Source organism: Rhodnius prolixus, unplaced genomic scaffold (assembly GCF_049639745.1).
Source record: "Rhodnius prolixus isolate KJV_2025 unplaced genomic scaffold, Rpr scaffold_11, whole genome shotgun sequence".
NCBI classification, from domain to species: domain Eukaryota; kingdom Metazoa; phylum Arthropoda; class Insecta; order Hemiptera; family Reduviidae; genus Rhodnius; species Rhodnius prolixus.
The window spans coordinates 8,051,239-8,064,731 of NW_027411625.1; the positions used below are offsets into that span (position 1 = coordinate 8,051,239).

At 33.3% G+C, this 13,493-nt stretch overlaps 1 protein-coding gene across 16 annotated transcripts in view; it reads left to right on the forward strand.

Moving 5' to 3' along the window:
• Pvr (PDGF- and VEGF-receptor related) overlaps positions 1-13,493 on the forward strand; it is a 35,099-nt gene that overhangs the window by 1,327 nt on the left and 20,279 nt on the right. For 15 of the 16 annotated variants that reach the window (XR_012461397.1, XR_012461398.1, XR_012461399.1 and 12 more), the window contains exons 2-10: positions 545-660; positions 4,858-5,017; positions 5,368-5,501; positions 5,795-5,939; positions 9,005-9,174; positions 10,872-11,052; positions 11,229-11,352; positions 12,293-12,471; positions 13,234-13,394. Coding sequence is in view for 7 of the 16 variants with exons in the window: in XM_074137895.1 (XP_073993996.1) it covers positions 545-660; positions 4,858-5,017; positions 5,368-5,501; positions 5,795-5,939; positions 9,005-9,174; positions 10,872-11,052; positions 11,229-11,352; positions 12,293-12,471; positions 13,234-13,394 (1,370 nt within the window). In the remaining 9 variants the exon portion in view is untranslated. Of the gene's footprint in view, positions 1-544; positions 661-2,829; positions 2,900-4,857; positions 5,018-5,367; positions 5,502-5,794; positions 5,940-9,004; positions 9,175-10,871; positions 11,053-11,228; positions 11,353-12,292; positions 12,472-13,233; positions 13,395-13,493 lie in introns of those variants that run through there. The other variant, XM_074137901.1, reaches the window with a different exon arrangement.

The following is a 13,493-nucleotide window of genomic DNA, read 5'->3' on the forward strand; positions in this document are numbered from 1 at the left end:
AATGAGTGAAGCCTACTCGTAAACTTTACGATTCAAAAATTGATTTTTTTCGATCTTTCTCAGTTTAATTTCCTTTAAAATGTCGGCAAGATGAACAGCATAGAATGGCATGGATTTTCTTCCATGATTTAAAGAAAACCTCGGCTCGGCTAACAGGCTAAAAAGGTATCGCGAAATCTATCTGACCTCATGAATGAAGGAAATGAGGTGGTTTGATTACTTCGTAGTTTTTTTTTTGTACTCAACTGCATGAAGGTTTTCCAAAACCCCATAAGCTAGTCGAACTGTTTTGCCGGTTTTTAAATCAAGTGCAAAGCTAGGTAGGTTCTGTATTGCTTTAGAAAACCAGCTATAATTTGTGCATGCTTATTTGGATTCAGTCTTCGACTTAATAACATGAAAGTATTCTCCATTTCTTATGCAGTGAAATTGAACAACAAAGATTATTGCATCAAAATTTAAATATCCAAACAGGCATTATTGCAGAAGTAATTGCTAATTGCGAGTATTCAGGTTATCTAAGTTTATTTTATTTGCTTTACAGGTGTACATATAATACCAACGGAATCGGAAATCGTAGCGGCTTCTGGCTCTGATATTTTGTTAGAATGTTTCGGCGAGAACCCTCTCAGTTGGACAGTCCCTACAAATGATGAGGATGTAAGTTGAACATTCATGTAAATTAGTCAAGGTATTGGATAAGCTTAAAGTCTTGCAGCAAACAGAGATCTGATAGGTACTAGCTATTTCTGAGTGTTCGATAAAAAACTGAATTTCGAATTATTGTCACTTATGTAGCTGTGGCGTTACGTTCTTAAATGGTTGATAGAGGGTTTGCAAGCTTATTACAAAAATGTGACATATTAGTTTAGGACTTAGATTCAGTATGAACACCTAAACAAAAAGAGATCTTGCTAAATCTTTGCAGTTAAAAGTGGTTGCGTTATTTGCCACTCCACGTCGGAAAATAATAAGCTTGCGCTCAGGTGCAACTTGCGGTTCATATGCTTATTTCCATACTTTAAAAACTGGTCTTTTTCTATTTGCCACTGTTTCGGTAGGATGTGTGCTCTCATCAGTGATAATATGATACGGAGGTGTGCTGCGTGAATAGTATATGATCCTTCTGAACCATACTCCACATGGATCATACATAAATTCCATTCCTTCTCTAACATATCTGTCAGTAAGCTTGCGGTAACTACCTCAACTGGAAGTGCATGTACTAATTTTTTTCTCTCACTTTATTTTCAAGAAATAGACTTCTCATCTTGCCGTTGAATGAGAAAATTCAAAGTACATAGTTTGATTTATAACTTGACTTTTTTGGAAGGATATTTTTTCGTTTTTAACTGAGTTTACTTTAATTTATTTTTAAAACTCAAATGTATTTAAATCTTTTGGAGTTGGCTTCACCTGTTTCAACTGGTACATACACAATTTTTTTTTGCAGAATTTTTAGAAAAAAAAAATCCATTTCAAATTTACACAACGTATCAAGAAATAATGTGCTGAAGGGAAGACATGTCTTGAAAAAAGTCTACAAAAAATACCTGCTGGGAACACTCCATTTAAAATTGACCACGTTTTTAATTATTGATACTTATTAAAGTCATAATAATAGTAAATTTAACCAATAAAAAATGTTTTTCTTTATGGTAATTTGTAGACAACGATTTCTCTTGACCAACGCAACCCAGTAAATAACAATTCTATATTTCGTTCGAAACGTTTTGCTCGGGAGAATTGAGTTTAGTGGACTTTGAGCGAGCCAACCCCAAACCAAAATGACCAAAGTAAAATGCTACTAAATTAATGCTACTATCTCTGCTGAAGAAAAGCAGCGAAACTCAGTAAGTGCGAGACATCCGTAGTCTCTTGTCGGCATAAGTTGCATATAAGAGAAGTAGCAACGCCGATACGTTTCGGATGTTTTTTTGCTGATAAATATGGCCTTCATCATCCAGAATTGGTCACTCCGTGGGCTCCGTCAATTTGACCTAGCCAACAAATTACATCGTGTTAAGGTCTGTTAGGAGTTCAGATGAGATGAAGCGATGGTTGGTGCAACACCGCTTTTTCGCGGAAAAGTTTTTTAACAAGTTGAAGTTGTTAAAGCAACGCAACGACGTTTCCGGCTCATAATGGTCGATGTGATGAAGAAAAAGATACTTTAGGTTTCAAAATAGCGTGAAAAAAAATAATAATAATAGTTCGTGGTACGATAGATCTCCAAGGCGTTCCAAGTCGGTGGTACACCTATGAACCTCTTGCGAAGTCCGTCCAAGAAGATACGCTCTTGTACTGGGTTTGGCGGATAGCAGCTTCGTATCATATTACGACGATGACCTTCATTTCCAAGCTTTGAAGATTTTGGTAGTCTAAGAACTTAGGGAACAGGATAATGGTTTGCTTTAACAGAGTGTCTTGTCAAACGTTTCTATCGCGAAAATGCTGCATCGCACCGGCCAATGCTCGAACTCATTTGATCTGAACTCAATGGCTGATCGTATTTTAGCACCGTGCAACAGATGCCTGAGTACTGAAAGTTCAAAAAGATGTGAGCTGTATATAAAAACCTAAGTGGAACATTTTGTGTTTTTATTTTGCCAAAACTTCTGGAATATCTATGACTACCTATAAAACTACTTCTCAGATTCAAATGGGGACGAGAGTCCATCTTGCTACCCTGTATGTGAATGGTTGCATGTTAAGTAAAAATTTCAAATGACAAAAAAACTGTCAGTAGCAGTAAGAGAAAGTTGTGTATTCAGAAATAGTGATCTAAAGAAAATTTTACTGATTTCTTATTCTTATTTTGTTGCGAAGGTTTGCCTAGGGAAATCAACTTTTGTAATCCATCTACGAACCATTGCCAACCTCATACGAGCCAAAATGAGTAAATGAGAAAAAATTTATATTTTGCTAAAATAGAAGATTTGTTATATAATTACTACTCAAATTTTTGAATGCTTTTTTTATTCTCTTAATTTTTTTTTTTCAGAACTTTAGCATTTTTTATTATGCATGGCATGTGAGTTTGTCTGAGTGCGTCCACGCAATAGCGGTTTTCTACAATAATATAATTTTACCTTATTATTATTTTTTGTTCTCAAATGAATAATTTTTAACAAGTATTATGAAACATAAAATATCGAACTGCTTAAGAATGGACGAGAAGTTAAAGATTGTTGTTTAAGCAACACAATTGTAGTCAATAAAGTATGAATCTTGAGAAGTTTATACCATATATTCAATTATGTTGTCCCGAACAAGTCTACACAGTTTTTTTTTTTTCATTTTCTCCGCGAAATATATATATAAAAGCAAGGACACAACCACTAGTTACAAAATACTAACTTTTATTTGTAAAATTACTTAGGAACCCCAAAATTTAACATAATTATGCTTATAATTTTAATTTAAAGACGTTCTATTACTTTGTGGATGATATTGAATGCTCTCAAGTGTGTATCTCTTACTATATGAAGAAGTATGGAAATATTAGGCGGTATGCATGTATGTAACGTAAGCATGGTTTGAACGGATGTCATATGCTAGATTGTTATGATGGAAAATACTGGTGAAATTAAGCGTTTTTAAGTTTAGCATGAAAAAGTAAAATCTAAAAATAGGTTGTGTATTGTTATTAAAACATTGGTATTACACGCATTAAAATTATTTAATTTTAATTCATTAATTAATTAAAGTGTGCGTTTTTCACCTACAGGAAAAAATGATTTGTTTACTCATTCATCAAGTTATATCTGGAAATATAGGTCATCACAATCTATAACTTGAACCTATTTATGGGTCAGCAGTTCGATCTCCTCAGGTACTGGAGCTATCCTGGTGGCAAAAACTTGATGCAATCGGTTTTCACCACCCACCATTAGTCAATTTTTTTTTTACTACATAAGAATTGGACTATGGAGCGCAAAAGGTGGAATCAAATATTGGCACGAAAGTGGGTCAGGAAGAAGCTCCAATTTTTTATTGCTGAGAATTAAGAAATCAAATGTTAACGCAGGGTGAAGCCTGTTCCAGTTCTCCATATTTGAAGAAATACACATCGCGTTGATAAGTAGTGTGCTTTTTTTGCTCTCATTAAAGCCTGGGATTGGGTCTGTGACCCAGGCACTGCTGTCAAAAGTGGCATTATTTTATTTTTTGAATGGACCACTGTTGTTACTTACGTCAAATAGTAAATATTGTCTGGATGTTATTTCAATTCAAAGTGAATATTGGAGAATATCCGCTATACTCTGCTGGTTTCTTCTGAAACTACAAGGTGCTAACGAAAATATTCTTTGAGTTGATTTAAAATAGTTAGTTTGTCTAGAAAACTCAATACCGTTTGACAGATAAGAATTTTTGAAGTTAGATTCATTTAGGATCAATGAATTCGTAAACTCAAATGAAAGGTATCCGAATTCGAATATTGAATCATAATTCAAAGTCACTTTATGTAATGTTCGGTTATGCATGGTAGGAAGTCTGTTGTCAGTTCCATTAAAACACCTTTTATCGGTTAACTAAGTTGAAATATAGTTGACAATTTATTTGACACTTCAGAGTAGGAACCAGTTCGTGTAATTAGGTCTACCCGAAAGCAGCAAAATTATGTTTGTTTAAATAGTGATACCAAGAACAGAAAAAGAACTTTTTTTTTAAGCTGGATGAACTAACATTTAAAATATATAAAAATTTTATGTTTTATGTTTTTGAAAGATCGATTTTTGAATGATTTTTTTATCGCATGTTTATTGGTAGAATTTTTGCTTAAATGCGTTTCATTTTCTCAGCTATATCATAGTTGTAGTGTAACTTCGTGTTAATGGTGTTGTTGTTGTTTAGGCACAGGCAGGCAAAAATGTCACAAGTTATAAAATGAATGAAGGTCACCATAAGTCAGCTCTTAAAATATATGGATTAACATTTGTAGATGTCGGATACTACACTTGTATTTCGGATAACGATGAAACTAAAGATGCGAAAATATATGTTTATGTAACTGGTAAGTTTTTATCAAATTCGAAATTGTTACATTCAATATAATTTGTATTAATATTATCGGGAGTTAGATGCTAACAGTATATTAAAATGATACTTAAGAGGGGAGTCCACGGTTATCTTTCTCTTAAACCCCCTAGATTTAATTTTCCCGGAGAAGCAGTTCAGCAGTGGTTGACCTGCACATTGTGTGAAATAAGTTACGTTCTCGTTTGTATGCATCATTCTACAGTTAGTATCTAAACTCGATTATAAGAAGGCATTACTTCACTTCTAAATAAGAATTGCACGAACTCAAAAAAGCGTTTTCCTCAGTCCCAAGAGTCAACACGTAATTTAGATTTTTATTTTCAGACGTCAACAACCTTTTGGTTTATAATGGGTCACATTTGTATTTGATGGAGCTGCAGCGTGAAGCATTTTATATACCTTGCAGACCTTCTTTCAGTAATGTTAAAGTTACTTTATGGAATGAATTTGATGAACAGGTAATCATAAAGTTATTGACCACTAATTAGTGAAAAATAGACTATTTCAAAACGCTAAGGAATAATTATGTTTAGTGTGATATAAAAACTGTGCTAACCACAAACTGGTGCTGTATTTTAAGATGGAATTAAGGGGGTGTTGTATTTTGCGTCCTTGGTGGAGATTATTTCAGAGCTTGCTGCACACACTACTTCTTTAACCTTTAATAAAAGAACTTTTAGAAGAATTTTTAGGTAGCCAAATTACAGAACTTATAAATTATTGATTATACTTTCTGTTTTTTTTTTTTCAGCTTGAAGAATTTCCATTTGATCCACATTACGGATTCTTAGTGAACAATCCTAAGTTAACTAATTCTGGCATTTATACTTGCAGAGCTTCCTTTCCAGGATATACGAACGCATCACAGAATATTTCAATTACAGTTCATATATCGCGTAAATATTTTATACATATTGTTTTTAATGTAATTATTTTCTGTTTATCTGAAGTCAATTTTCCTGAGAAAAGGTACTTCTGTTCTGGCATATAAAGTTAGTTCCACTGACCTTCTTACAAGGCTTTCTTCAGCCAGTAAAGCGTTATCTCTTCGTCTTTCCGACAGCCTTCATCTTTGTAAATTTTATTAGGCAGATTTAGTCTTCTAATTTTAATTTTAAATGTAACTGAATCCTATTCTAAATGCTACTGAATTCCTAATGATTTCTAAAATTAAAGTTTAATGTAATTTTCTTACATAAAGTGTTTATGATTTTGGGGAATATTTTGGTGCGGTCAATAAATTCACAAACAAATTTCTTTCTCCATATCAACGTTTCGGTAACCTTCTTCAGGGTCTGTACAAAAGGAATATTACACTAATATAGATACAAACTGAGCAAAATAAAAAATATATAAAAATTTTAAATTTTTTGAAATTGTCTGATTACATTGTAAAATTTATTAATTAAGTGATTATATATACCTTAACAAAAACTTACAGTTTAAAAAGTTAAGTATAAGGGTTGATTAAACGCCAAAAGGTACACAAATCAGCAAGTACCCAACATTTCATTAATACTTCATTGATATTATTTAAGTAATTTTACCGCATTAATTTTCATTAATATTTTTTAAGAATTTATTAGATGTCACATACCCTTATGCTGGCCATTTTCATCTACAAAATATTTGTTCAAGTAGCACACCATTTAACTTAGATTGACTGTAATATCTATTTATCTATAATAATCAAACTATTAATCACTGGTGAAAAAGAAAACGTTATAAAAAATAAAAAAATATGAGGCTAAAAAATTCATAAACTTTTTTAAAAATTGCTTACACCAACTTACATCAATGATTTTATTTATTTTTATTTTTAAATAAAAATCGTCGGTTTAAGTTCATTCTTCGATAAAGTAATTGTTATTTTATGAAGTAGTCAATCTGGCTTTATCGTAAATAATATAGTTTTCTTCAATTACATTCTCCATCTAGGTGTTCTTCCCACAATGTTGTGTATATGTAATATAAAATAAATAAGATATGCATATTTTTAGGACAGCTAATTATTCCAGTATTTTACCATAAGTAAAATTAGGGGAACTAAATTAAATTACAATTGAGAAATGAATAATTGTTGTTGAATAATCTACTTGTTATTAACTGTGTGTTATTTGTCCTCACGAATATTTCGGTAAGACGAATTCAAGACTGAAATATTGCTTTAAATCCTCCGTGATTCAAATTTAAACAGTAGCCGGCTCTAAATTTGTCTTTTTCTAATTTAACATGCATGTATATGTGACAACTTCAGAATCAGAAGAATAATTTGGAATAGAGTTAAAATAAAGTACCTATTTATACGAAGATATAATATACATTTTATCACAATTATAACTATTATGAATGAACTGGCCAGCATAAGGGTATGTGACATCTAATAAATTCTTAAAAAATATTAATGAAAATTAATGCGGTAAAATTACTTAAATAATATCAATGAAGTATTAATGAAATGTTGGGTACTTGCTGATTTGTGTACCTTTTGGCGTTTAATCAACCCTTATACTTAACTTTTTAAACTGTAAGTTTTTGTTAAGGAGATTTTTGTACCTTTTGGACAGATTTTCCTTTTTGTCTATTAGCAAAGTTACATATCTGCTTTACAGATTGGATTTTTTTAAAATTTGGAATAAGCTATTCTATCATTATAACCTGATAAGGTGTTAAATCGGAACCGTAACTACCACTGGAGAGATCTTTTTAAAGAATGGTTATAGTTGCGGTCCCCAAACCATCCTCAATAACAATTTTTTTGAGAAAGCCTTTTTATATAAAATAGGAAGGTATTTGTACGTAAATAGCAAAATTAAACTGCGATTTCAGTACTTCCTTTTAAGAGGAGCAAGAAAAATAAACTGCGATTACAGTACTTCTTTCTAAAAGGCAAAGATTTTGAATCGAACGACAATTCATTGATGTAAATCGGTTCACTCATTGATAATTTTAACGATTGCAGTACTTCCTCTTAGTAGGTGTAAGAGCATGATGGCACTTCACAGCCACGTAGAGGAGCTTTAATCACTTCTTCGTGCTAAATTTTATCAAAATCGGGTTAAGCTTTGTAGAAATATTGGTAATAATAGTTTTAGAAAGGGCCTTATTTGGGTGGGGCAAACTCCCCTCCTTATGAGGCATAGCGTCGAGACTTTTAAAGTACAAATCTGTACAAAATTTCGATTCATTCATGAAAATCGGTTCACGTGTCGATAATTTGAAACGATTGCTATACTTCCCCTTAATAAGTGTAAGAGCAAATCGTCGCTTTATTGTTAGGTAGGGGAGCCCTAACCCTATCATCCTACCAAATTTTATCAAAATAGGGCCAAGATTTACAGAGTAATTAGTAATAATAATTTTGGAGGGGGCCTTACATAAAGGGGGCTAACTCCTCTCCCATTCGATGTACAGGGCCGAGACCCCCAAAAGGCACATCTACATAAAGTTCCGAATCGAATGACACCTCATTCATGAAAATCGGTTCACGCGTTTAGGCGCTACGTTGTTTACAAAAAAGGTAACAAGAACAACAACAAGAACAACAAGAAGAAGAAGAACAAGAACAAGAACATTTTTTGAAAAAGCCGTTTTTGCTCATTTTCGGCAACTTTTTTCTCGAAACCTATTAGATCTGGGTGGTTGCAAAAAAATTATAGTTATAAAGGAGAATTTGGAGTAAGATTTAAAGAAAATTTGGGAATTTTATCTTTTATAGAAAAATAGAAAAAAATTGTCAAAGTTGGGTGTTTTTCAACGTTACACTTTTTCGTGCAGTTTTTGATGGTCAACCCTTATACAACTGTCCTACCGGACAGTTTTAATAAAAAATGAAATATGCACGACATGCACAGGCAAAGTTGACTTAAAATCCAAGAATATGTTGTGCTTTCATTTTACATTTTACCAAACATTCTATATTCACAATCCCTTTTTTTTTTTTTTTTTTTTTTTTTTATAGCTAAAACTGATGATATAAAAAAACCAAAAATTACGGTTCGGGGGGAAAAAGGTAGTGGTACACATGTAGTGATTGGCCAAAACATTGTGTTGGAATGTTCTGTGACTGTATCGCAAGGCGTTCAGATACATTTCGCTTGGACAACACCTTTGGATAACAATGGAGAATCGGTATGTTTACTAAATTTGTTTAAAATGTTTCTTTAACCAAAAATGGGATTGATCTAAAAGAGTCTTGTATTGAAATAGCAGCATAGAGTGCAACAATTGTCTAGATTCGCTTGTATTATGATTATTGTTATTATTGTTATTGTTATTATTATTATTATTGTTATTGTTATTATTATTATTGTTATTATTATTATTATTATTGTTCTTTTTATTATTATTATATTATTCTTATTCTTATTATTAGTATTAAAACTTTGTATACCTAGTTCGTGGACTAACGATTCGCTTTCAGCCTGCCTGTGTTTCTTTTAACTGTAGACTTTTAATATGATGGTTAAGTATGATTATGTACTCAATCTTCGCCAGATTCTCCACTCTAACAAATTTGGAGTTACGTAGAAACGGGAGCGCTTATACAACAAAAAAAGAGACGAATGGAACATCTTGTTTTTTGTTTTTTTTGGTTTTGTAAGGTGCGCAACAACACGGGTCCTTTGCACCTTCACTATACTGGAGAATAGACACTTTACTATACAGCCTAATCTACACTTAGTCACTCTAATCGAAACTAACCTAGTGGTTGGCCTAACTCGTATTTCCTTCTAACCTAATCTTACTAATGTTGGGGTGGAGTACTGATATTCCTCGCACCCCATGGAACATCTTGGTTTCTTCTGCAAAGTTCATTAAGCCGCAGCATGTGTTGTGCACCTTTAGGAAAGGTGCCAGCTGATCGGTACATTATTTAGCCCTGCTTTGGAAGTAAGAGATACTACACTCATCACGGACTTCCAGCTTTTAATACGAGTATTAAATATGTCGTATATGCGACGCGTAAAGGTAATGTCTCCCTAAGAATTTGAGGCAGCTAAATTACATTTCTCCTTTCCCCACCAATGATGTATGTTTATTTAAAAAAGAGGTCAACGTCGTTGCAGTCCATTTAAACGTGCAAAAAAGTAAAGAAATAAGTTGCAGTATCAGTAATAATATACATTTCAAATATTCAGGCGCAACATAATAACCGGCACAATTCTTGTACCTAAAAGTATCATTGCGTTGGAATAGTAGTACACGCCCGTTTTCACATACCAAATCCTTATTTCCGGAGCCTGAATGTCATCAGATGTGGTCGGCCATCACCTTCAACAAATTAATGGCATTTTTTAGTCGGGTAAACCCTTCTACTGCGTATGACCCAGAGCTTTACCTCTTAAGTAGCATTAATAGGCGTCATTACTTCCAGCTCTATTTAGCTCCTGGGTGTATTAAGGCATGCATACAGTTTACGGTATAACCGTTCCGGAAAGGGCAACGGATGCACTACTTTGAATAAGAGGCGGCTTGGGCCTGTAAAAGTCAGACATTCCAATGTCTTTTTGCTATACTTTTGAAGAGCACGTTTAGAGGAATCAAAGAAACGGTATAAGATTCAGAACTGTCCAAACTTAGAAAAAAGCAAGTTCAAGAGCATTAGGAACCAGCATTTTTAAACCAGAAGTAAGTGGGAACGAAAATCCAAGATCTGTTGTCCATCATTCGTGGTTGTTGAGTTTTTACCTAGACCAGGCTGAGTACAATTTCATTCCCAAGGCATCCGCGAGAAAGTAAATTCGAACGAATTATTAGCCGAACTATTTACCTTGTTTTTCTGCTTCACAGTTTCTTAATTTTTTTTTTTTTTTTTTTTTTTGTAGACATCAATAGAAGTGAAACATACAGCCTACGACACTAAAGTCAATGGGCTGACAGTAAAAATCATTAAATCTGTGTTAGCTTTAAAACGAGTGACAAAAGATTTCGAAGGATTATATAAATGTACAGTTATTGATAATTCCAACAACACTAACCAAGATGAATATGAGTTGAAAGTTCATTGTGAGTATTCATTTATTTATTAAGTATAAGGTAAAGTAATTACTGTAACCACCTCAAATTCCGCAAAGAGCTTCGAAAGAGTATTATATTACTCTCAAAAACCCCATTGCACAATAGAATATAGGTTTTGTGTTTTTCAATTTTTGTTTTTTTTTATTTTGCTCTTTTTTTACTAGCTGAGGACACTTCATATTTGAGTCTGAGAGTTGAAGGCAAAGACGTTGTGGTTGTGAGAGGGGAAGGTAGCAAAGCTGAATGGACTGTGCAAATTAACGCTCATCCGACACCAGAAGTTACTTGGTATTATTCTAATATGAAATATTTAAGTAGATAGTATCAGCTATTTAGGCTGAGAATTAGTTCTTAATCTTCTGAAATCTGTGCCAAAGGCTAAATGTTTTTTTAGTGTTCACTTTAGGTTAGTAGACTCGGCTACGAACGTAATATTGTGGTGAACACGCCATGGGGTCCTAGTGCCATACAGTGTTCGAGTTCCGTGAGCTTTAAACACAAATAATGTTTACAGTGGTTTCAGTGTTGAAATGCAATGTACTTCAGCATTAGTATTAAAACATTTAAAAGCAACATGTGAATGGTGAATGTCATTGCGTTAAGGTTGACTTGAGGAAAAGCTTTCAGTTATATGACCTATCATGATAATGCGTTTAGAACAAGCCGATAATTTACGAAGAATAATGTTTACCTGGGCTATTGCTCTAGTCTGTTCAGCATCTCGATGAGCAATTTACAGAAAATAACTTGATGCTTTATTTCAATTTCGGCGTAAGAACCATTTGTTTTCTCACCACAACTCTTTTTGTGGATTCTTGCAAAATTCGAGACGGCCGTTTTCACATACCAAATCCTTATTTCCGGAGCCTGAATGTCATCAGATGTGGTCGGCCATCACCTTCAACAAATTAATGGCATTTTTTAGTCGGGTAAACCCTTCTACTGCGTACGACCCAGAGCTTTACCTCTTAAGTAGCATTAATAGGTGTTACTATGAATCTTTTTCCAGAATTTATCGTTGAAGCCATTCTTAAAGGCAAGAACCGCAAAGCTATGATCTTTCGAGGTACTGGGTTCGATTCCGTTCTGGGCTTTGAATTGTATTTAATGTCACAGAATAAGAAATTAATAGTTAAGTGTGTTAGCTCTCCGCCTCCGTTCATAACACCTAATTAGTAGTTGATGTAAAGCCCAACTAAAACAAAACAATATAATTTTGATTTTCTAGGTTCGACCCATCTTGCAAGAAATTGCCCTCAAATAGTAAAAAGTTCAATATAATTCATGACTATAACAGTTCAAGAGTTGTAGTACAGAATGCTAGAATTCGAGATTCCGGCTATTATGAAGTGCATGCTGAAAACACCGCTGGGATGGAAAAGTTAAAAGTGTATTTGGCAGTAGAAGGTAAATGAATTCTAAGTTTGTTTGGAAAAAATTGAGGAGAGAATTTTGTCAATTATTAAATAGAACTTTGATTACATTTAGTGGTTCATCCGCTTACCAAAAAAAAAAAACGACTTTTCACTTATCACTTAGATAGGAAATAATCCAGTCAGCTTTTTATTTCACGCTGCTTTTCAAAAACAGCATCGCAGTAGTTCTGTTCTCAATGGACAAGTTGTTTTGTTTTACATTTTTATTTTATTTTACTAACTGGAAGAGGAAGTTTGTAATCGAATCAAATTTGCATAAATCCTCATTTCTAGGCTTTGACAGGGCCTTTCGCATATTTTATTCTTCAAGTAGAGAGAAAACTTGTAGTACACTTGCTGCACAGTTTCTGATCGGACTAGTTTTGTTTTACTTTATACCATTAAAGTCTAATGCTCTCAAATTAATTTTTGTTAATTAAGTGGTTATTGTTGATTAATTCCTCCTCTCCTAACAGTATCACCATTTATTTATCTGGATTTCTCAGTCTGAATGCGAATAAGTTTTGATATTAATAAAATATAAAACAGAAGTTCTTATGAAAATTAAGTATTACTTTAGAATCTCAATTATCTGCTGCAGACCAAAAGTAGAACCCAAGCTGTTATTTGAGCCTTGATTCAGTTAAAATTAAGTTGATGAAGAACCAAAGTTTTTCAAAAATTAGCGGCCACACACGTTGCTATTGATATTTTAAATTTATGAAATGATTCTAAATAATATACTGTTTTTTAGATATCCCGCAAGTTGCTGTGAACGTAGATGCTTTCTATTTGAAAAGTGAAGAACATACAGTTAAATGTACAGTACTAGCCGAGCCACAAGCCTCAGTTATCTTAAGTTTTACACCCTGTGAGCAGCGTATTTGCAACGAAAGCAACCGTACTTACATCTCAGTAAGCATGCAGTTATTACTTAAGCTTCTCCATTCATCCTTCAGAAGCGCTAATCAATAAGGCGAATTATTAGTTTTTCGCTGATCATACCACTTCCAG